Genomic DNA, 23,715 nt, shown 5'->3' with positions numbered 1-23,715 from the left:
TGTTGGTTGATAATACATAAAGAAAAACATGTCACAAAAAGAGTTCACAAACTCTGAAATAAAACTACAAGTACCAACCCCTCAGGGATGGTTTGAGTATCATCTAACATAATTCCTCGTGTTGACAGTGCACCTAAGCCTGCGCGGAGAAGAGGGAGGTAAAGTTGGAGTTTTATTGAGGGCTCCAAGCCTATAAGCGGGTGTTGTTGGTATATAATGTGGTGAGTTCGGTGTATACAAGGATATAGATTGGGGGGTCTTGTGAGTAGTTGGTTGAGTTGCTGCTTCACGTACCCGTTGAGTTCGATGATACCTCAACATGCCCAGATATTCCTTGAGCACCCAGGATTGAGGAAGCTCAATCCTTCAGTCTCCGTGCCCATCCCGTTCATCCAAGTGAGCGATGGGGAGCCCCTTCTTCTTCGATCAAACTTCTCTGTATCAATCCTTCAGATCTCCAGCCTTAATATCATCGGTGGCTGTTGGCACATCACCATCAAACAACGGACATTTGAAACATAGCATCTGAGTACGGTCCAAACAAACGTTGGACTTAGAACAATTGTTACAGAACGAACAAAACCAATGTTCTGTCTTTTTTATTCATTTTGTCCAACCCTAGACAATCCATCAAACATACCCTAAGGGTCCAACCTGATCCTTGCCCAAGCCCAACCCCAGTCCATGCCACTTTTAGATGCGAAAAGATTAGGTGCAATATGATTGCACAAATATTTATGCATTAAGCACCTCATCACCCTCCATCTTGAGGACGGGGCTAGTTGTGGGGCCAAGTTTTGGAGGGCAATCAGGTGTTTAATGCATAAATTTTGTGCTATGTGATTGCACCTGATCCAGACTTCCCTTAGATCTGGTAGGGATGAAAAACTAACAGGGTCGGATCTGGTAAGGACTCCCATAACCAAGCCATAACCCTCAAACCGATGTATATGGAGGTATCGTGAATCAATTAGACTGGACCCAGCCCGATTTTGACAGATCCATTGGGCCAGCTCGGATCCAAAACTTGAGCATATTTTCCAAAATGGGTCAGTTTTATGGTAAGAGAATTATAAAACAAGCCAGTTTGTACCTGACCTGATTCTATACTTGATTCAACTGGTTCCATGCTTTATGTGCCAGAACCGACTTGGACCCAAACCCATCTACTACATAAAACAATTAGACTCCAATAATTTTATAATCAACCCAACTATACCCGAATGACCCAAAACTTGAACCTGTTTGAACTCAAACTCGTTGCATACCTGACCTAGTAGAGATCCAAATTAATTCATACCTAAACCAATTCAATCCGACCCAATGCGTTTCATACCCAGAACCAAATCCAAACCTTTCTTACACCGATTTAGCTTGGGATCTAACTTTTAGACCTGATTTAGAAACAGGTCTGTTTAAAACCTGCGCTGTCTGTACCTGACGCAGTTTATACCAAAACCCAATAATCCGTATGGGTTTATATTTTTATCCATACCCAAACGCCAACCTGAACCTGATTAATATCGGGTCAGGCTTGGGACCAAATGTTAGACCTGTTAAAAGAAGGGAACCAGTTACGCCCCTAGCAGCTGTATACCACAAAAAAAAAAAAACACTATATTGGCTCCTAATTACCCATTCTCCAAATTGAAACCCGAACCATTGCCGTCATCCCAGTTTATAAGGATAAAAACAGGTAGGGTATGGGTAGGGATCTGACACTGGATCAATCTTTTGGAAGAGTGGTCCGGGACCGCCAGGTTTTAGATCCGGATTCTATTCAGATGGCGCATTGGAGTTTTTGGATCCGTATGAGTTGTGGTTCCAAATGGTACTGGATCTGATTAAAAACAAGTACGATTCTCGAGCTCCAAGTAGAAAAGCTACAATGGATCTAAATTGACCCTACTATGTATGTCCCGAATCCGACCCAGGATTCGGATTTACACTCATCTGTATCGGATCTGGTTTAGAACTCCATGCCGTTTACTACACCCCTACGAGTTAAATACTACTTCAGAGTTTAGAGTTTAGACTTTATAGTACCCATCACAAGATCAAAATTTGGGTCCAAATCTGATCCAACTTTCGTGCCTCTCTCTCTCTGACCTAGGGCATTGTTTTGGACAACAATTTCCGGCATCGGAGGTTTTTCCGGAGTCGATAGGAGCTGTTGATTGAGGGGAAACGATCGCCCCACCCTTTCCCCTCTCCCTCTCTACAAATTTTCTGATTCCTTCTTTTCTTTGATTCCCGGGAGCTGGACGAACGGTTTAATAGATGCCGTTGCGCTTCTTCCTCTCTTTGTTTCTCGCCTTCTTTCAAATTTGAATTGGTGTTGCGGTTTGCTGATTCTGTGCATGGGCAGCATTCCAGCATGCACTGCAACACATCCTTCTTTTAGGGTATCGAATGGTGCAGCCTTTCTGGTGTTTGGGAGTTAGGGTCCTTTTACTTCCCTTCCACACTGTACTTCATGCGGTTCTTTGTTGAAGCTTGTGGTGTATGATTCGCTCGATCGACCGCGTAATATAGGCCGAATTCGACGGAACTGTCGGCCGGCACCAGAACGGAATTGGTTTAGTGTTAACGGTGGACAAATTTCGCTTCATGGAGCGAGCAGAAGCCGCACTCGTGCGCTTTCGTTAGCTCCTGATTCGAGTTGCAGCTTGCCGCTTGTTTAAGAGGCCGTAGCACGTTGCTACCAGAACGCGCCTGCTTTTGTTTGCCTTCGACTGGCGCGGGCGGGATTCCTCCGGAATTGACGGGTTATTGAACTCCATTTCCAAGGAAATTTCTGGTTTGCATGCTGCTGGAAGCTCGAAACCTGGCTCTGGATAAGCTGCACCTGTTTGCGGAAAGTTGGCGTTAGTCGCAGTGTGTGAATTTGCAGATAAGGCACCTCTAGCGAACTTCTCTTTCGGTATGTGCCAGTTTTTCCGGGGCTTCTCCTTTGCGCCTGAAGTGGGATCCTGCGAGAACGCTTCTTCATGCAGTTTCTCGTTGGTTGTCGCCCATTGATGCTAACAAACTGAGTGGTTTTTGGAGTGTGGAACTGTTAACCAGCTCTGTAGCACAATGCATGGAGATGGTTATTCAGGAAGTGAAAATTCGAACATCACAGAGCCGGGGATGATCTGAGGCTCCATGGGAGGGGGCGGGGACGATGGAGAAGGCGCGGATAGCAAAGCCTCTCCACGTCATGCAGCCATTGAAAAGGCCCAGGCGGAGCTAAGGTAGTGCTGAATTTCTATCAACGGGCAAATTTTTTGGTTCTTTGTCTCTCTAGAGTCATTCTAAGAGCATGTATCTGTTCGGTTAATTGGTTAATTCAGGCAGGAATACGATGTCCGGGAGGAACGAAGAAGGGAATTGAAGTTTCTCGAGAAGGTACGAGCGTGGAGGTTTCTTTGGTTTTGCTTGCATTAGGATGAGGATGACGAATTCACATCTTCACTGTCCACTTCAGACCATACGTAGTTTCAATTTTTGGCGTAGTCACAATTATCGACCATTTCTTGATAACCTTTCCATTTTTATTGCGAGATTTTAGAAAATCGATATAATCCTGAAAAGTCATGATATTTTCAAAATATTGCTTATTTGAAAATATCCTTTTTTTATTGGCATATTATCACATGATTTTATTGTTATATATTTTTAATGTTTTTATAATATGTTTATATATTTTTAAAATTTAAATATACTGATATTTTTTCAAGAAAAACAGATTTTTTAATTTATCGCAAAAATTTCCTTTGCCCAGAGAATCCTAATAATGAGATTTGTGACCTTTGGCAGGGGGGCAATCCATTGAACTTCAAATTTGGGCCGGCTGCTGCGCTTAGTTTGCAGTCTACGTCGCTTGCCGATCAGCCAGCTAAGAACAATTTGACAAGGTAATCATGGTTACTTCAAGTAGCATAACGAAACTTAGTTTGCAGTAGTAATTATCTAGATGGTATTTGTCTGTTCTTATTTGCAGTGAAGCAAAATGTAGCTTTGCAATAGCAGCATTGCCGAATGGAGGAGACTCAGCGGAGAGCAGCGGAAGGCCTGGGTCTTGTCTTGGTAGGGAACCACATACTGCCGACAATCTTTTGTTCTTTGATGGGGAGAATGATCTCCTGGTTGGCAAGAGGAGCGAAGTTCGTTCTAATAAAAGAGTTCGTTCTAATAAGAGAGCAAAACTTCCAGTTACAGAAGAGTCGTCCCAGACAGGTTCAAGATGCAATGCAAAAGAAGCAGAAGATTTATTGGTTGTCCGGCTTGGCATGAAAAGGCAAGCTTATGCTCGGAGAAAAAGGTCGAGATCTAGTCGAGATGTTGCTCGGTTGTCATCTGCTGATACAGTTCAAATTCGTGCTGCTAATGGAAATTCAACTTTGTCATGGAACTGGGATTTGAAGGATGAAAAATCACCTGGAGGTGAATCACTCAAGGATAAAGAGAATAATGCTTGTTCTGTTACTAATTCAAAGCCTTCAAGTCCAAACATTAATGTCTTGGATAATCTTGCCTCCAGTACTCCATTGGAAATGGAGTTGAATTCTGTTCAGAATCAGGATGGCCCTGACAATCCAATAAAGGCAAACCCGGAAGATAAGTCAAATATTATGGTATCTGAAAAGTCCTCTGAACATGATGTATTTCATGATTCTCAGGAAGCATTTCCTGAGAAAAAACCTGATGCAATGTGTTCCACGGCATCCATCCCAGATGGTGAAAGGGAAGATGGATCATCACTTCAGCTTAATGATGCTACAACTGCTTCTCAAATTGGCGAAGCAGAAAAAGTTGCAATTATTTTTGAAGAATCTAGACCTATGGATGAAGGCAGCGGGGTAAATGCAGAGAAAAACCCTTCTGACTTGGTCTCTAAGAATGACAAATCTTCAATGATAAAAGGGGAGAGTGGTTCTAACGCTAACGCTGAAAAGCAGCCTGTCATGCCAGAGGAAAGTTTTAAATGTGATTCTGTTGACCTGCACGAGAAAAATCTTGAATCCAATCAATCCGATCTTTTGAATGCTGATGTTCAAGTTAAAGTTAAAGTTGAGGAGGAAGTATGTGATAGTAGAACCGGTTTACAGAGCAGTGAGAAACTTGTCAGTGAAAACGATGCAGGAGTATCAGGCAACCTTCCCGACAAAGTGGCTGAAAAGCTGGAAGATCAATCCAATGATCCTTCCAACTCAAAAAAGGAAAGTTTGTATTCTGAGGTCAGACCTCCTTGCACTTCTGTTCCTTCCAGCTGTTCACCTCCTGAGGATATTCTCATTGAAGAGTGTTCAATAGCTGTTACAGTGCTTGATAATGGAAGCAGTCAAAAAGAACTGGAAAAGAAGATGCATGCAGACATTATTTCCAAAGAATCTCAGGGCACAAAGGTAAAGTCTGAAACTCTTTCGCCCATATAAAAAAAGTTGTTTTTAGGCATGAAGTGACTGGACAGTTGATAGTCAGGCTGAATTGAAGAGGACTTGTGAGTTGTCAACCAATAGTACCCTTCCAGTGGAAAGGCGGAAATGTCACTGGGACTTTGTTCTTGAGGAAATGGCATGGTTAGCAAATGATTTCATGCAGGTGGGTCTTTTATATGCATCAATTGTATTTTTCTTCTTCCTAGTTGGATTTTTAGGTTCTATTTTTGCTTCTTTCAGTAATTATTCACTTACATTTGCTGTAAAATGTTCTTGCTTCGACATCCCTTTTTTCCCTTCTTGAGCAGTTTTATGCAGCTTCCATGTTGAGAAGGTTTAAGATAAGTGATAGCTGTGTTTTCATGCTTTGAGCAGGAGCGCATTTGGAAGATAGCTGCTGCAGCCCATGTTTGCCGTTTGGTTGCTCTTAGAGATCCTACCATTAAACGGATAAGAAAAGTAGCTCGCACGCTGGCAAGTGCCATCATGGATTTCTGGCAGTCAGCTAAAGCAATGCTAAAAGATGATAAATTAATCAGCACCTTGAGTGAAGGAAAAGATGTATCTTTTGGTGGATCGCTCAACAACAATTGCAGCTTGGCTTTTGAAGGGTGCATGGCAGGAGAAAATCCTGCTCAGGTGTTTTGCTTTTAGCTTATTATCATATCATCTATTTACTTGTTCATTGCATACATTATCCAAAGGTTATTCTCTCTCTCTTGCTTATTTTCATCTTATAACTAGGCTTTTACTTCATGTGATAGTGGCAATATTCTCAAGCCTGTCTAGGACATTGAGCTCAAAATGTTCATTGTTCAGCTTTTCAACAGGCACGTCAAGTTTCAGAAATGCCTATATATGGATTGTAAATTTTGTCATGCAGCTAGATCAAACCTGAACTTCTTCTGTCCTGCCACAACATGCTTTACGTAAAACTGGACATATTTGGTTTAGATTAAGATGCCCTTATCTGATGCTTAGTAAATGCTGTAAAGCTGTGGAAGGACTTTAGGTGCTTTGAGCATGTCTGTTGAATTCGTCAACTGCAAACTGTCAGATGAATGATTTACTAAATATTCTCCATGAGTGGTGAATATTGCAGTTATCTTAGAACATTCAGAAACTTGGCTCTGTGGATGGTAAAAGCCTGAGTAGCAAAATTAAAGGCTAAGTTGGGCAACTGTATATATGACTGGGAAAAGTACTTAACCCCACCTGAGACCTGATGTCATGGCCAACCTGACAACAGTGAAAGCCAAAATTTGGTCAGGTCTTGGTCCAAAATATAGAACATCTGTATATACATGTATACGTGCATGCACGTCTGTGTGCATGCATATGTGTAATTGTTTGTTTAGCGAAAACATACTCTAGCCCTAATTGTTTTAATGTAAAATTTCAACATTGTTTTGGGGTGCAATCTTGGTTAATTGTTGGCAGTTAATTTTGAACGCCTTTAAAAACTCTTGTACACATCAAAAACTCTATATCTGATCCATGTTTTCTGTTAAAAAGGCTTTGGGTATTGCATTTGTGCAGTCAGCTCCACAGAACATTTAATGTGCAAATTAGAAAATAATATGGCTGCTGGAGAGTATGCTACCCTTGAGGGTACCTTTCAATATCTTGTAGAAACTTGTGATTGCAAGTATTTATCTAGTCAATCAAAACTTGTAGATGTGTTTGCAGCGGTTTGTCTAATGAGAAACATGCCTTTGATCCAATTTTGAATTTGGTTTTTCTTTCTTGTAAAATGGTGCATCATGAATCATTGATTTTTAAATCCTTTAAAAGCCTGTCTACACATACTAAAAAGACTGTTTATCACATCTAGATGGTCAGATCTATGTAGTCAAAAGCATTAGTCAGCGCCTGGCCGGTGGACCCCTATGAGAACTAGTCGGGGCATATTTGACCTAGTTAAGACCAAAATAACAAAAAATAAGAAAAATAACAATAAATTGTTAGAGTTAATAACATATGATTATGGCTGTGAAAAACAGATATATATGTATATATATATATATATATATATATATATATATATATATATATATATATATATATATATATATATATATATATATAAAGAAGAAGAAGAAGGAAGAAAAAGAGGCGGAAAAAAGAAGAAGAAAAATAAGGGAATGTGCGAGAGGAAGACAGAATAAAAAAAGAAAAGAAAAAGGAAAGATGGGTTGAAAAGAAGAAGAAAACGGAAAGAGGAAGAAGAATAAGGGGGATGGGACAGAAGGAGAAGAAGAGAAAAAAGAAAACAAAAATGGTGTACTTTTTCCGCTTCTCCTCCACCTCCTTCTTCTCCTTTGCCTTATCACTCAAGCAGAGAGAGAGAGAGAGAGAGAGAGAGAGAGAGAGAGAGAGAGAGAGAGAGAGAGAGAGAGAGATTCCTTTTTTTACCTTTTCTTTGGTTGAAGTAAAAGAAAAAGGGCCAGTTTTGGGCCTGGTCTAACAAAAAATTATGACTATGCTGTCCCTGTGTCTAGGCAGTGACAACCTAGTTGCCGGTTAGTTGTCCTAGGCACCGACTAGTAGGCAAAAGTAAACCCTACCACATAGGTGCATGGGCTTAGGTGGCAGGGCTGCAACTAGGCCTTCTCGTTGGTGCCTAGTTGCTGACTTTGATAATAAAGGGTCAGATCCACAAAACATTGCACACAAACAGAATCATGGGGCATCAAATTGTTGCCAATTATGTTATGGATCTTGTTGTGAACTTTATTGTCATGTTCTGTTATTTTCAAGAAATTTGCCTAAAATTGGCTTCTTTGAGCAATCAGGATATGCTTACATGTTAGATTCTCTTGATGCGTCCTCTGTTTTCTTGTGCTGTTGAGCCTCTGGAATCTTCCACGTAAGTTAGAATTAAGCTTATATTGGCAGCATTTTCAGGACTACATCAAACATCCATATGCAAAATATGTTGAAAGAAAATCACCACTTCCTATTTTGTCTTATGCTGTGAGATTTCTGAAGTATGATCAACCTGATGATCTTGCTATTCAAGCTGAGGCACCAATGACTCCTGACAGAGTGGATGCTGGAATATTGCAAGCTCTATCAGAAGATCAGTCCTCTGAGGTGTGACATCTTCTTTCCCTTTTCTATCATATACCAAGTTAATGTATGTTTCTGTTGGTAAGTAGCTGGTATACATAGATGATCTGTATAGTCTCTTTCAGAATGGGGACTTTAGAATCAAGATTTTCGGATCTTAAATAGTGGCTTAGAATTTAGAAAGAGAAACTCCGCAGCTTTAGGAGCCCTAAAATTAGCGTAGCATAATAATAGTTATTTGTAGAAAGGTCACCATCAAACAAAAGATATATAGGAGTTTGCCTAAACTAGAAGGTTCTGTGAACGTCTTTGTGCGCCTACATCGTTACAAATGTCTATAATCAATGTGTATTTGATATGCTGGAAAAACACCGCATGGGGACGTGTGTCATTGTTCTGCGTTTGATATGGAGGCACATGCGCCCCTGCAGGACAAAGCATGTCCTGTGGAGCTTGTTTTTTACTGTAGCCATGCAGGATGCAAAAGTCACACTGCGATTCATGAGTTCTTGACAAGTTTATGCAAATCCAAACTTGGATTCATGAAGAAACTATGCTACCAAAACTATGAATATCTAACTTTATCTAGGAAAGCAGGAAAAACTAGGGAAAAGCAAAAAATAATGGGAAAAAGAAATAACTAGAAATTAAATAAAGGAATTAACTGGGATTTCTCATATCAACTCTGAATAAACTCTAAGAGTTCTCATCTTTTTATAGATGAGAATCCCTAACCACAATCAAAACAAACTACCTAATTGATAAACTCTACTTAAAGTAAGTTCCTGTCAAGATTAACTTCCTAATTAGATATGGGTCCATCATTTGGACCTAATATCCAAATACAAAATAAAAAAAATCTGAAACATAAAGTGGATCCAAATGGACCCTTATAGACCCGGTTCTTCTCCACTCCTGCATCACAAGTGCACCCTTAGTGTTGATGTTCTGTGCAAGTATTGAACTCTACATGTAGTCCTTACATTATGTCATGTCTATCATCTTTTAAGTGAATCTATCAACCACTAAAAGTGTTTAAGACCAATCATATTGACTGAAATCCTGTTATGTTTAGTTGAGGAACTTTTGTTAAAATCTGTTATCGTTCTCTTCCCTCCCCACCCTTCCTGAAAAAGGGCAGAAAGGAAAGAAATGATAACGCGTTTGTATTATTCCTATTGTTTTCCTTCTACAAAACTATTTATATATTTCCCCCTTCACTTCTCTGAAAAAGAATAATTTTCTTTTCACATTCAACTTATGAAAATTCTCAACCAAAACATTGAATCTGAAGCATTAGTTTTCACTAAACTATGCAGCATAGCCTTATTACTGGTTAGGTGATGTTGATTCGCAGTTCTGTTTTGTTTATGAATGGTGTGGATGGTGTTGGGCTCATCACTTTGTGAACCTCTTGTTCCTGATGGTGGAATATGGGCTTGAGCTCCTGGGCATGCAAGCCTCTATTGAATTGTATTGTTTTCAAAACATGCTCTGAAAACAGATTAGGTAGCTCAAAATGTTTGTTGGATTTCTTGTCAGGAAAGTCTTTTCTTCAGAGTTACTCCTGTTGCAATGGATACTTATCGGAAGTCTTTTGAATCTCTTTGGGCATCAAATGAGGTAATCATATTATTTTTATTTCCTAAATACCTTTTTTAAGCACTAGAAATTTAAATCATGTCAGTTGACTTTGCAGTAGATTCTATTTTTGATTCAGAATGTTAAACACTGATGGAGTTGCAACTTGCTTTCTGTCATCCATTTCCCTGTGACATCTTTGTAATGCTTGTTCATTGAATTGCTTGTAAACCTGTAAAATGCATGTCTTGTTTTGATCAGTTTCCTCATCATTCGGATGTCTGAACTATGGACTACAGTGACTACACCATATAGTAGAAATGGATTAGAAAACTAGTGGGTGTTAAAAGTGCTGCAGGAATCAGGAAAGGAGAAGGAGAGGGATAGGGGAGAAAGAGAACTCGGGTCCTTGTTGGGAATCGGCAGCAACTTGATTCTTTTACACGCTGCACTAATCCTTTATTATGCATAATATGGTTACACAAATTTTTACATGGACAAAACTGCCCTGTATAAGAAATACATATTACACATACACGTAAGAGGCGGTGGATGATATGGATCCTCTACTGGATCCATATTCGATCCATATTCTAATACCCTCCCTCAAGTTGTGCATGAGAGTAAACCATGTGCAACTTGTTCTTCAGATACCAGAAACGGTTACTTGTGAGACCTTTTGTGAACATATCGGCGACTTGATCTTCGGAAGGCACATAAACTGGTTCAATCTCTTTGTTTGCTATCTTTTGCCTGATGAAATGTTTGGTTCATTTCAATATGCTTGGTCCAACTGTGATGAACAGGGTTGAGCGCAATTTGTATAACTTTTCTATTATCACACATAAGAGTGGAACTTGAGACATTCTCTTCCATTTCTGTAAGTAGATGCCTAATCCAGGTCACTTCAGCTGTGGCAGCTGCCATAGATCTATACTCTGCCTCTGTGCTAGATCTTACCACAACCTTCTGCTTTCTACTACTCCATGAGACAAGATTTCTACCAATAAAAACACAGTATCCTGAAACATATCTTTTTTCATCTAAGTCCCCTGCCCAGTCTGCATCTGTATATGCCAATATGTCACATTTTGGTGTCCCCCATGAAGATTGTACATATGTGAGTCCATCACCCACCGTGCCTTTTAGATAACGAATAATACGTTTGACGACATCCATGTGACCAGTCTTCGGTTCATGCATGAACTGAGATACTTGATTTACGGAATATACGATGTCTGGTCTAGTAAAAGTAAGGTATTGTAACATGCCCACTAAACTACGATGCTTGCATCAGGATATAATTCACCATCACAAATGCTGAGCTTTTGATTGACAACACTGGGTGTAGGCAGAGGTTTGCAATCTGTCATTCCTGCTTTGGCCAGAAGATCAAGAGTGTATTTGTGTTGAGTTAATGACATTTTTCCATCCTGTCTGTCCACCTCTACACCAAGAAAATATCTCAGTTCCCCAAGGTCTTTCATCTTGAATCGCATACTTAGTAAAACTTTAATTCGTTGAATGTGGTCTGGAGCATTACCAGTGATCACGATATCATCAACATATATAAGTAAGAAAATCACAATGGTACCATCCTTGTATATGAATAAAGAATGATCTAGTTGGGAACGGATGAAATCGTGGTTCTGAATTTCTAAGGAGAAGCTTTCAAACCATGATCTGGAGGCTTGCTTTAAGCCATACAATGCTCTGGTTAATTTGCATACATATTCCTTTGGGTCTCCCTCTGCATAACCTTGAGGTTGCTCCATGTAAACCTCTTCTTTTAAATCCCCATGAAAGAATGCATTCTTGACATCAAGTTGACTAAGGGTCCACCCATGTTCAACTGCCAGGCCAAGAATAATACGAATAGTTCCCATTTTCACCACTGGGCTGAATGTCTCACCATAATCTTGACCGTATTCTTGAGTAAAACCTTTGGCAACAAGACGTGCTTTGTATCGTTTAATGCTACCATCCAGTTTATATTTAATCTTATAAAACTATTTCGAGCCAACAACATTTTTATCTTGGGGGGCGGGCAACTATCTCCCATGTTTGACACTCATGAAGTGCATCGATTTCCTCATTCATAACTTCAATCCATTTGTTAGAATGAATAGCTTGACAAAAACCAAGCGGTTCTTTGTGTTTTTCAATCTTGGATAGAAAGACCTGAAAATCCATTGACAAATTATCATAACTCACCCACTTTTCAATAGGATGCCTTATCCTGCCCGATCTTCTTGGTCCCTCTCTGTTATTGGACAATGCCACGTGTTCTTCAGCAGGCACATCTCTTTGCTCTTTGAGTCTCCTGGTATATACATTTTCTTTGTATCTCAGACATTCTTATTTCGATGCCTCATCCGAACCATCTCATCACGTATGCTGTTAGAAGCCAAAGTAGTATGTTCTGCAACATGTGATATAAGTTCAACACTGAGCCGTGGATCATACCAATTAGTAGTGGTGTCAATATGTTCACGATTGTAATTTGCTTTATTCTCCAGAAAACTATCTTCATCAAAAACAACATTTCTGGAAATTCTGATCTTAGTGGCAGGGTCATAGCACCTGTAACCCTTGTGTTCATCTGCATAACCTACAAATTGGCATATAGAGGCTTTATCCTGAAATTTAGTTCTCATGGATTTATCAATATGTACATAGCATGTGCATCCAAAAACTCGTAAGTACACCAAAGAGAACATAATAGAGGGACTGATTTTCAAGAATAGGCATAGGAAGCCGATTTATCACATGGGTGACGGTATGAAAGACTTTTGTCCAAAAACTAATAGGCAAGTTACAACCATGCAACATGCTCATTGCACTTTCCACAATGTGTCTGTGTTTACGTTCAACAATTCCATTTTGTTGTGGAGTGTACGGGCAAGAAACTCTACGCTGTATCCCATTATCTTGGAGGAAATCTAAAAATTCTTTGGAGGAATACTCACCACCTCCGTCACATTGGAGAATTTGATTAATTTGGGAGAATTGGGTTTTAACGTAGGCATGAAAGTGACGAAAAATAAGAAAAAACTCTAATTTGTGTTTCATAAAGAATATCTAGGTAAAGCGAGAAAAACTGTTAATAAAGGATACATAATATTTACTTCCAGAAGAGGAAGGATTGGGGGCTGGGCCCCAAACATCAGAACATATTATCTCAAAAGGCATGGAGGCTCTTTTATTTATTTGATGAAAAGGAAGTACATGACTTTTGCAGATTTGACAGCTGGGACACATTTTATTCTTCAACGAAGGTGAAACAGACTCTGGAAGAAAACCATTGGACACTAGTTTTTCAATAAAAACTTGATTATAATGACCAAGACGGGAATGCCAAAGTTCTCGCTTATTACATTGGGATATACTTAGAACACTTCTGGAGGCGTGATCAGACTTGGGGGGCTTCAGAACACTGGAGACTGGATCTTCATTGAAGATATACATGTTTCTACGTCGCTCTCATTTAGTAAACATCTTCTTCGTTTGAAGATCCTTGACAAAGACAGAAGTAAGAGTAAATTCAACCGATGAATTAGTAGAGTCAACAAGCTTAGAAACAAAGACAATGTTTTTCTTTATATTTGGTGCATTGACAACATTAGATAAATGAGTGGATGAAGATTCAATGGATGAAGATTCAAACAAAGAGATGAAGACGTTGCCTACGTTTGAAATAGGATGGTGAGTCCCATCTCCAGTCACAATATTAGATTTACCAAAATAGGGGATCAAAGTAGAGAACTTACCTGCATTGCCAGTGACATGAGCTGCTGCCCCAGAGTCTACATACCATATTTCATCATCATTCTGTTTCAGATTCAAGTTAGCCATAGCAGACAAGAAAAGATCCTTAGCATCATCACTGACCCGAAAGGTACCCACAGATCCTGATGTAGCAACATTTCTATTGTTTTGCATTCTATTGCGGTTTTGAGGTTTGAACCAGCAGTTGGCTTTGATGTGGCCATGTTTGTTGCACTGGTAGCATGTAGGAACATTCTTTGAAAGGCTGGGAGTGACATTTGGTGTAGGTAGCAACCCACATCCACCCTGAATTTGTGCTCCTCTGCCTCTGCCACGCCCTCCTTGTGCACAGTCAACAGTCATCCCTGTGGCAAGAACATCGTGCATAGATGATTGCCCTGCTGTAGTATCAGAAATGCTTTTCAAGGACATCTCGTATTGGAACAACTTAGCACGTAAATCCTCAAAACTAGGCAGCGTAGGCAAGCACAATAAAGAAGTGACAAGAACATGATACTCTGATCCCAGGGCATTCAGTGTCTGCTGCACTTTTTCTTTATCTGACACTGGATATCCAACAATGTCCAATTGATTTGTGATGCTTTTCACTTGATTTAAAAATTCAATAATGGTCATTGTCCCCTTTTTTTAAAAGCTGAAACTCACGCTTGAGATATAACACCTTAGCCTCTGATATCTGAGCTAGAGTCTCCCACAGTACTTTAGCAGTGCAATCATCAGGAATAGAAACTAATACTTCTTGTGACAATGTGGAAGTGATGTACGCGACGAGAGCCTGATTGTGCTTCATTCAAGTAACAAAGGTAGGATTACGAATAATGTTTGGTAAACCTCCATCCTCTTTTGCTTCTTGTGTGATAAATTCTGGAGGCGTTGGAGTGGAGCCATCCAAGTGACCTGAAAGATCTTGGCTTCGGATGAAAGGAGTAATCTGCCGTTTCCAAATCAAATAGTTGTTGGTATTCTGTTTTTCGGAAACTAGCTGCCCAAGGAAGTTGGAGGAAAGACCAAGTTGGCTGAACTATCCATTTGCAGACTTATGACAGAAATCAGCTGTACGACAGAAATTAGACTGATATTGTAAAGGCTGAAGCTTTATGACAAAACTCGGCACACAAAGAAACTATGTCACGACAGAATTTTAAAGAATCAAGAAGAGAATGACGACAACAAATCTGAATAAGGTGCACAATCAGATCTGGGAGATGAAACACAGACAAAGACAGATGGGAAATGCTGATTTGATTCAAATAGATCTGGAGCAGGCAAAAACAGGTGAGGAAACGCACGGCTAACGTGATCAGATGACGTTCACGTGACCAAAAGAGGTCGCGTGAGACAAGAAGGAAGAAATGAAAAGATAAAATAAGCTATTGCGTGAGACAGGAAGGAAGAAGTAAAAATAAAATAAAAATGACAAAACCTGACCTGATGACGATGAGGAGGAGAACTCAGCTTTTCACGTTCCCGATGAAGACCCTTTTTACGCCCAGAGTTGTTGTTGCTTTGATACCATGTTAAAAGTGCTGCAGGTATCGGGAAAGGAGAAGGAGAGGGATAGGGGAGAAAGAGAACTCGGGTCCTTGTTGGGAATCAGCAGCAACTTGATTCTTTTACACGCTGCACTAATCCTTTATTAAGCATAATAGGGTTACAAAAATTTTTACATGGACAAAACTGCCCTGTATAAGAAATACATATTACACATATACACCTAAGAGGCGGTGGATGATATGGATCCTCTACTGGATCCATATTCGATCCATATTCTAATAGTGGGTACCATACACTAATTCACGCTAACTCTAACAATCTGTCTTATCAGAAATCTGGCATTGGCATGAAGCATAAGGACTATGAGGCATCTTCTTTGGTTGACTCTGCCACAGGTATCAAGGATATTCTATTCCATTGTTTCCATTGATTTTATGCTTTTAGTCTTTTTCTTGATCATGTTACTACTTGATTCAGATTTTACAGCTCAAGAGACCACATATGAAGAGGATGACTGTGAAAATGGCAGCAGGTATTTGCCTGGTGCTTTTGCAGGTAGCAAGTTGTCAAAATTTGCTTCAAAGAAAAGAAAAACCTTGCAGAAGTCATATGTTGCAAGGCCATATGAATCAAAACCAATATCTGGTATGGCCTTTGGGAATTTCATAGATGGCAAGTTCGAGAACCCAATAGCACCTGTTACTGGAAAAAGGGATTCTAGCAGTCTAAATGTTGGCTCTATCCCGACAAAACGTGTTCGCACAGCTGCAAGGCAACGTGTTGTGAGCCCGTTTGGTGCTGGGGCAGTTGGAGGGGTGCACCTGGTGAACAAAAATGATGCTTCAAGTGGAGATACAAGTTCTTTTCAAGACGAACGTAGTTCATTGCAGGGTGGTTCTCAACCTAAGAAAAGCATGGAAGTTGTATCTGCAGGTGAATTTGTAAAGCAAATGCCTTTTGATGCAGCTGAAGTTTCCTCTAAATCCAAAAAGAAGGCAAAGCCTATAGGTTATAGGATCTTTTTGACTTCAACTGAAGCTCCAGGGTGCACTATTTCAGGAAAAGTATGATTATTTTCTTTGAGGGTTGAGTTAGTTACTTTATGCTATTTGCGAAGCTGATTGCAATAAATGTTCAGGGTCCTGAGTATGAACAGAGATGGCAGCCCGAACCAGTTAACCATATTGAACAGGTTATGTTGATCTTCTTTTCTGTTTAGATTTTAGTATGCTTGCCATAAGTGCTTGAAACCTGTTATGCATTAAACCATAACTTTTCACATCAATTATCCTGCTGTTTATGTAGTGAATAGGTCCAAAAATAAAATATGGTGCTTAGTTCAGCTCGTTTTGTTCCATTATTTTCTTCGGATTTATGACATAAGGAAACCAACGCCAGTTTGGGAGGCCTGCTGTTCTATGGTCACCATGCCAGGCATCCTAAAACCCTGTGGGCTGCTTCCCTCACCCTCATGTTAGATTTTGACCGTGAGATGCAAGGATGTCTGAACTATGTGGCTGCCCACTGCCAGGCTAGATACTTTTGTTACTTGAGATGCATCATTTATGATTTTATGTGAGATTGAATATTTGAATTCTTAGAATCAACTTTGAACACATTACTGTTAAATATCAAGCCCCTTTTCCTTCTTGATGTTATCACTTGGATCTTTGTTGAGTCCCAAAGTTTCTCTAATTTGTCCTATTCTTTGTACTGTTTGGTTTTTTAGTTCATTTTCTTGCCTTTTATATTACGATTGGTCTGCTGTATGAATGCACAGGGGAATTGATTTTTGCATAATGTTTCAATATTCATGCCATAGTCTTGGCATCATTAGCACCAGAGCAATTATAGGAGCTTTCTAAAACGACATCTTCTGGCTGAAATAGATATTTGAGGTGAGTCAGGCCTGGCTGAATAACCAACTGCATCAATGCATGAGCCAGAAAATGTGCTATTTTACATGGATAATGTCATAAGTGCATCAATGTCTGCCATGAGTATTAGCATCCAGCGTCTGATGCCAATTTATTTGGATGGTGATGCACCATGTGCTTTTATAACACAGGGAGGCAGAGGATGTGTAACGCCCCAACTTTTTATTTTTGAGTAAGAATTTTGGAGTAATTTTTTTTTTTTAAATAGCGGAAGTGCGAAAACACAAGTCGGGTGCATTACAGGTAAGTCACAAAGTAGTACTAAATAACTTCATTCATTCATTAAAATATCCATTACATCAATTAAAAGTAGCTACACTAATCAGAGTTCAACATAACCAAAAACACTAAATAATGGAGATCTCTTGACCCAATCCAGAACGACGCCCCAATGCTTTAAATTACTCGTTACCTGAAAAACATTTAAAGCAGAAAGGTCAGACTCTCCTGTCTGCGTAAGAAGCATTATATTTATATGTGGTGCTCAGTGTCCTGTGTACAAATATGTGCAACATTTACAGATTTACGATTGTAAAGTTCTATGCAATATAACTTGCTAAGAAGGAAATTTCTACTAAGGTAAACATGCTTTCTACTTTGCTATGAAAACAGAAAAAATACCAGATATGTATTCATTCTTACCGGCACTATGTGTTTCCATTATTTATAAGATCCACTACAAGAATTTCAACATTTACTCAAAAACATTTTGGAAAAAAATGTAAACTTTTTATGTTTATGTTTCAATTACCTTGTAGGTACGTACATACATTCAACATCGTATCAGACCGAGACCATACGGGGGTCTATTATTTAATAACCCGTATGACTAGCCGTACGGATATCCAAAGGAGACAACCCATGACCGAGAGAGTATTCCCCAGTGGCTAGAACAAGAATTAGGATGCACCCTATGACACTTCTGCAGAAGACTTGGATCTACCACCTAGGATACAATGGTAGTCCTGGTCCCTTAACTTCGTGGACTGAGGACCCGGTGAGACGCCTAGCTCTCACGAAAATACAAGAACGTCCACGAAGCTTGTACCACCTACCCTCTTCAAGGTAGACCATGGATCCAGTAACATATACAGTCTTTCAAGTATACCCAGAGCCCGGAGAATCTGGTAACATACACCATCTTGCAGGTGTACCCAAAATCTCAAAGGTTTTATTTTTATATTTTTATTTAACCTCTTCTTTATAACCATGTGCGAGCTAGCGCACCACGAGAGGTCTGGTAACATATACCCTCTTTCAGGTATACCCAGAGCCTCACGAATCTCATGTTTATAAATGCATTTTGATTTCTCAATTATTTTCCTGTGCAAGTCATTGCACCTCAGAGGATTCTCAAAATCCCGAACCCGACTTGGGGTTCACACACATAGTATTCATTTTTGAGTCAAGGTTGAAAGAAAGGAGCCTTCGATCTCCACCTTGCCTCTCACAGAGAGAGAGAGAGAGAGAGAGAGAGAGAGAGAGAGAGAGAGAGAGAGAGAGAGGTTTTTAGAGAAAGGGGTTCAGTCGATAATCGGCTGACCCTATCATTCTATTTAATGTATTAAGTAAAGTAAAAACTAGGGTACGAAAATACCCTTTTGAACATGTTAATATACATATACACCAATTGAGTCTGGACCCAATCCAATATATAAATGGATCGGGTCAGACATATACACCGTGATGACTTCTTTTCAGCCTCCCTCAAGTTGTGCATGGTGCTGAACCATGTACAACTTGCTTTTCAGAAACCAAAATCTGTCCTTCGTCAACCCTTTAGTGAGAATGTCAGCAACTTGTTTTTCAATTGGCACCTATGTCACACGGACTCGGCTCCAAGGTCGCCGCACCCGCGTCGACACGCACCGACACTGGTGCGGCTCGGACTCGGTCAACCCGACTCTGGGTGTGGTCAACGCACCCAGGGTCATTTTGGTCCATTTTTTGGATTTTTTTTTTTAATTTTTTTTTTTAATTTTCTGGGCTACAGCTGTAAGGAAAAAAACCCATCACAACTAAAAAACCTGTACACTTTCAAGTTTTAAGTACAGAATGGGCACAACTCAAGTTTTTGTGGTTTTTTCCTGTACGAAGAAAGTGAATTATTACAGTGTATGAAGTGCCCAAAAGTGAATTATTCCTGTATGAAGAAAGTGTACAGAATGCCTTCACAACTCATCACCTGTCCCCTAATGGGCACAACTTTGACCGAGTCTTATATATATATATTTTTATTTTTATTTTTATTTTTTTTAATATATATATAGCCGAGTCCCCGTGTCCAAAATTTTTTAAATTGCGCCGCACCCGTGTCACACCCGCACCCGCACCCGCACCCGCACCCATGTGACATAGGTTGGCACATACATAGGCTCAATCTCTTTATATTCAACTTTTTTTCTAATAAAATGTTGATCTATTTCAATGTGCTTTGCTCGACTATGGTGGATGGGATTGAAGGACATGTTGATGGCACTTTGATTGTCACTCAACAACAGTGACCGAGCAATCGGTTCTCTCATTTCTGTCAGGAGATGTCTTATCCATGTAGCCTCGGTCGTGGCAGTGGCCATGAATCTGTATTCAGCCTCAGTGCTCGATCTAGCAACCGCCTTTTGTTTTCTACTGCTCCAGGATATCAAGTTTGGCCCAATGAAGCTACAATAACCGGATACTGATTGTCGTTCGTCTAGATCACCCGCCCAATCAGCATCAGCATAAGTGACAATCTCATGGCCCTCATGGCCCCCGCCTGGATCTAATTCCCTTTTCTTGTATACCAGCCCATCACCAATTGTACCCTTCAAGTAACGAAGTATACGTTTGACTGCCTTCATATGTGACATATGAGGTTCATGCATAAACTGGGATACCTGATTAACCGAATATACTATATCAGGTCTAGTAAAAGTCAGATATTGCAACATGCCAACTAAGCTGCGATACTTAGTGGGATCTTCATATATGTCCCCTTCTTTTGAACTCAGTTTCTGATGAATGACACTTGGAGTTGTCAACGGCTTACAATCCGTCATGCCTGCTCTGCTGAGAATGTCCAACGTGTATTTGTGCTGAGTAAGGGTGAGTGTATCATTTCTTTTATCAACTTCTACCCCAAGAAAATATCGCAGCTCTCCCAAATCTTTCATCTTAAATCTCTGATTTAATAACTTCTTCACCTGCTCAATGTGACTTTTACTGTTCCCTGTGATGATGATGTCATCTACATATATTAATAGTAAAGTAGTGACTCCTTGTTCATTGTGAATAAATAATGAGTGATCCAGAAGGGACCGAGAGAAGCCATGCCGTTGTATCTCTAGAGAAAAACTGTCGAACCAGGAACAAGAGGCTTGTTTCAAACCATAGAGTGCTCTTTTTAACTTGCATACATATTCTTTGGCTTCTCGTTCTTCATATCCAGTGGGTGGTTTCATGTAAACTTCTTTTAAATCCCTGTGCAGAAAAGCATTTTTTACATCCAGTTGGCTCAATGTCCATCCATATTTAATGGCTAGACCCAACACAATGCAAATGGTCCCCATTTTAACTACAGGACTGAAAGTTTCATCAAAGTCTTGGCCTTCCTCTTGTGTAAATCCCTTGGCTACAAGTCTAGCCTTGTACCTTTCAATGCTCCCGTCTGGTTTATACTTTATCTTGTACACTCATTTTGACCCAACAACATTTCTGTTTTGTGGCCTGGGTACAATCTTCCATGTTCCACATTCATGTAGAGCTTCCATTTCTTCATTTATGGCTTCTACCCATCTTCTAGAACTCGCAGCTTGATAGAACATGATGGGCTCTTCCTCTTTACTTATGGATGTCAAGAACAACTGAAAATCCAATGAATTTTTTTTATAACTTATCCACCTGTCAAGTGGATGTCGAATCCGTGAGGATCTTCTGATATCCATTGTCTGTGAAGATGGATCTGTACTCGTACAAGAGACGAATGAGGGCTCTTTCTCTCGCCGGGTGTACACAATACCTTTATACCTTGCTGGTTCCAAGACATGTGGAACATTTTCTTCCGTTTGAGTTCCATTTGCTGATTCCTCATGTGTTTCCTTCTGACTGCAATTTTCTGGACAGTCTACTTTACCATTTGAAAAAAGTTCTGAATTTAACCATAGGTAGTATACCTCAAAGTTGGGGCTTGAGTTATCAGCATGAAGGGTTGAATTAGCATCCTGAGCATCAAAGTTCATCTCTGCGAAAATTACATTCCTTGATACCTTGACACGCCTACTCAGAGGATCATAGCACCTGTACCCTTTGTAGTCTTCTGCATATCCTATAAACCTACATTTTAAGGCTTTATCTTGGAACTTGTGTCTGAGTGAGCTGTCAATGTGAACATAGCAAACAGACCCAAACACACGTAATGCATGGTAATCAGGTTGTATGCCAAAAAAAGAGAAATATGGTGACTTATTTTCTAAGATACTCATGGGCAATCGATTTATCACATGGACTGTGGAGTGAAAGGCCTCAGTCCATAATGATACAAGAAGATTGCTCCCGTGCATCATGCTCATTGCAGTCTCTATAATATGTCGATGCTTCCTCTCAGCAATCCCATTTTGTTGAGGTGTATGCGGGCAAGACACTCTTCTTTTTATCCCATTATGTTGAAGGAAACCAACAAAGTCATTCAAGGAGAATTCACCTCCTCCATCACACTGGAAATTGAGAATGTTGGTAGAGAAATGATTTTGAACAAAAGAATGAAATCTTTGGAACAATCCAAAAACTTCTGATTTGTGCTTCATAAAAAATATCCAAGTATAACGTGAGTAACTATCAATGAAAATAAGATAGTATTTACTGCCAGAAAGGGAAGTAATTGGGGCATGACCCCAGACATCTGAACAAATGACCTCAAATGGCCTTGAAGCTCTTTTATTGATGGAAGCAAATGGTAAGACATGACTCTTACATAAAAGACAACTAGAACACTTTGTATCAACGACCTCTGAACTCAGACTGGACTTAGGAATAAAATTATTCAAGATAAGTTTTTCAATAAAATGACGACCATAATGGCCAAGACGACTATGCCAAAGTCTTGGCTTATTACATTCAGAAATATTAAATATAAAATCAGAATAAAAAAATTGACGTTGGTGAGGCTTCAAGGATGAATAGTCAGAATGAATGGAGGAAGGATCTTCTTGAAAGATATACATGTTGCCCATCGTTTTCCTTCAGCGAATGTCTTCCTCGTGCGAAGATCCTTGACATAAACAGAAGAGGGAGTAAATTCAACTGAAGCATTGACATCATCAACAAGTTTTGAGACAAAAACAATGTTCTTTTGAATATTAGGTGCATGGATGACACTTGGAAGTTTAAGAGAGGACTTTGACATTGGTATAATGACATTTCTAGTATGTGAGATTGAGTGATGAGATCCATCTCCTGTGACTATGCTATTCTTACCAACATAAGGAGTAAGAGTCAAGAGTTTACCTGCATCACCTGTGACATGAGTAGCTGCTCCAGAGTCGACATACCAAATTCCTTTATCATTTTGCTTCATATTCAATCCTGCCAAGGCTGCCAACAACAACTTCTTTACTTCTCCATCCTTCCTAGACTCTGCGTGTGGAGTTTTCCCTTTGTTTTGAGGATTAAACCAACAATTTGCTTTAATGTGTCCTTTCATGTTGCATAGAAAACAAGTGAGAATGGGTCTTTGTCCTTGTATATTGGGTGTCAGAAGTATGCCACGACCTCCATAGGTGTCTCTCTTGGCCTCCTTTTCCTCGAAAAGAACTTTCTCGTCCTCGGCCATAATTCATTCCCATAGCCAGCACATCTTGTGTTCCTGAATTCCCATGAGAATCTTCAGAAGATCCTTTCAGAGTCATCTCATATTGCAATAATTTCGCATGAAGATCTTCAAACTTTGGAAGTTCTGGTAAACATAATAAGGTAGTCGTCATAACATGATAGTCTGACCCCAATCCACTTAAGGTTTGTTGTACTTTATCCTTTTCACTGACAAGACACCCAACAACAGCCAGCTGGTCCGTGATGCCTTTCATTTTGTTCAAGTATTCCATAACAGACATGGAATCTTTCTTCAACATTTGAAACTCTCACTTAAGATACATAATTCTTGCCTCAGAAATTTGTGAATACGTCTGAACTAACTCATCCCACAGTTCCTTGGCCGAACAATCATCAGGAAGAGCAATGAAGACTTTCTGTGAGAGAGTTGAAGTGATGTAGGCCACTAACGATTGATCCCTCTTCATCCAAGTAACATATTCTGGGTTCTTAAGAAGAACAACAGATTGTTCTCCTTTATCGTCCGCCTTTTCCTGTGAGAGGAATTCTGGAGGCGGTGGAACAAATCCATCCAGATGACCAGAGAGGTCCTGACTCTTTATAAATGGAATGAT

At 39.8% G+C, this 23,715-nt stretch overlaps 1 protein-coding gene across 2 annotated transcripts in view; it reads left to right on the top strand.

Annotated features, from left to right (window-relative positions):
* The first annotated feature begins 2,065 nt into the window (after positions 1 to 2,065).
* Positions 2,066 to 23,715, top strand: part of LOC149811788 (chromatin modification-related protein EAF1 A-like) — a 96,896-nt gene continuing 75,246 nt past the window's right edge. Inside the window, exons 1-11 of one of the 2 annotated variants that reach the window (XM_089993731.1) lie at positions 2,066 to 3,236; positions 3,336 to 3,390; positions 3,802 to 3,899; positions 3,986 to 5,390; positions 5,467 to 5,586; positions 5,799 to 6,062; positions 8,322 to 8,519; positions 10,038 to 10,118; positions 15,691 to 15,754; positions 15,837 to 16,423; positions 16,498 to 16,551. In XM_089993731.1, coding sequence (XP_089849857.1) covers positions 3,148 to 3,236; positions 3,336 to 3,390; positions 3,802 to 3,899; positions 3,986 to 5,390; positions 5,467 to 5,586; positions 5,799 to 6,062; positions 8,322 to 8,519; positions 10,038 to 10,118; positions 15,691 to 15,754; positions 15,837 to 16,423; positions 16,498 to 16,551 — 3,015 coding nt within the window. In that variant the 5' untranslated portion in view covers positions 2,066 to 3,147. The remainder of the gene's footprint in view (positions 3,237 to 3,335; positions 3,391 to 3,801; positions 3,900 to 3,985; positions 5,391 to 5,466; positions 5,587 to 5,798; positions 6,063 to 8,321; positions 8,520 to 10,037; positions 10,119 to 15,690; positions 15,755 to 15,836; positions 16,424 to 16,497; positions 16,552 to 23,715) is intronic. The other variant, XM_089993732.1, reaches the window with a different exon arrangement.

Source organism: Nuphar pumila, chromosome 17, assembly GCF_984573655.1.
Source record: "Nuphar pumila chromosome 17, dmNupPumi1.hap1.1, whole genome shotgun sequence".
In the NCBI taxonomy this organism is placed as follows: Eukaryota; Viridiplantae; Streptophyta; class Magnoliopsida; order Nymphaeales; family Nymphaeaceae; genus Nuphar; species Nuphar pumila.
The sequence above is the reverse complement of the archived record's forward strand: the minus strand, read 5'-3'. Positions and strand labels throughout refer to the sequence as shown.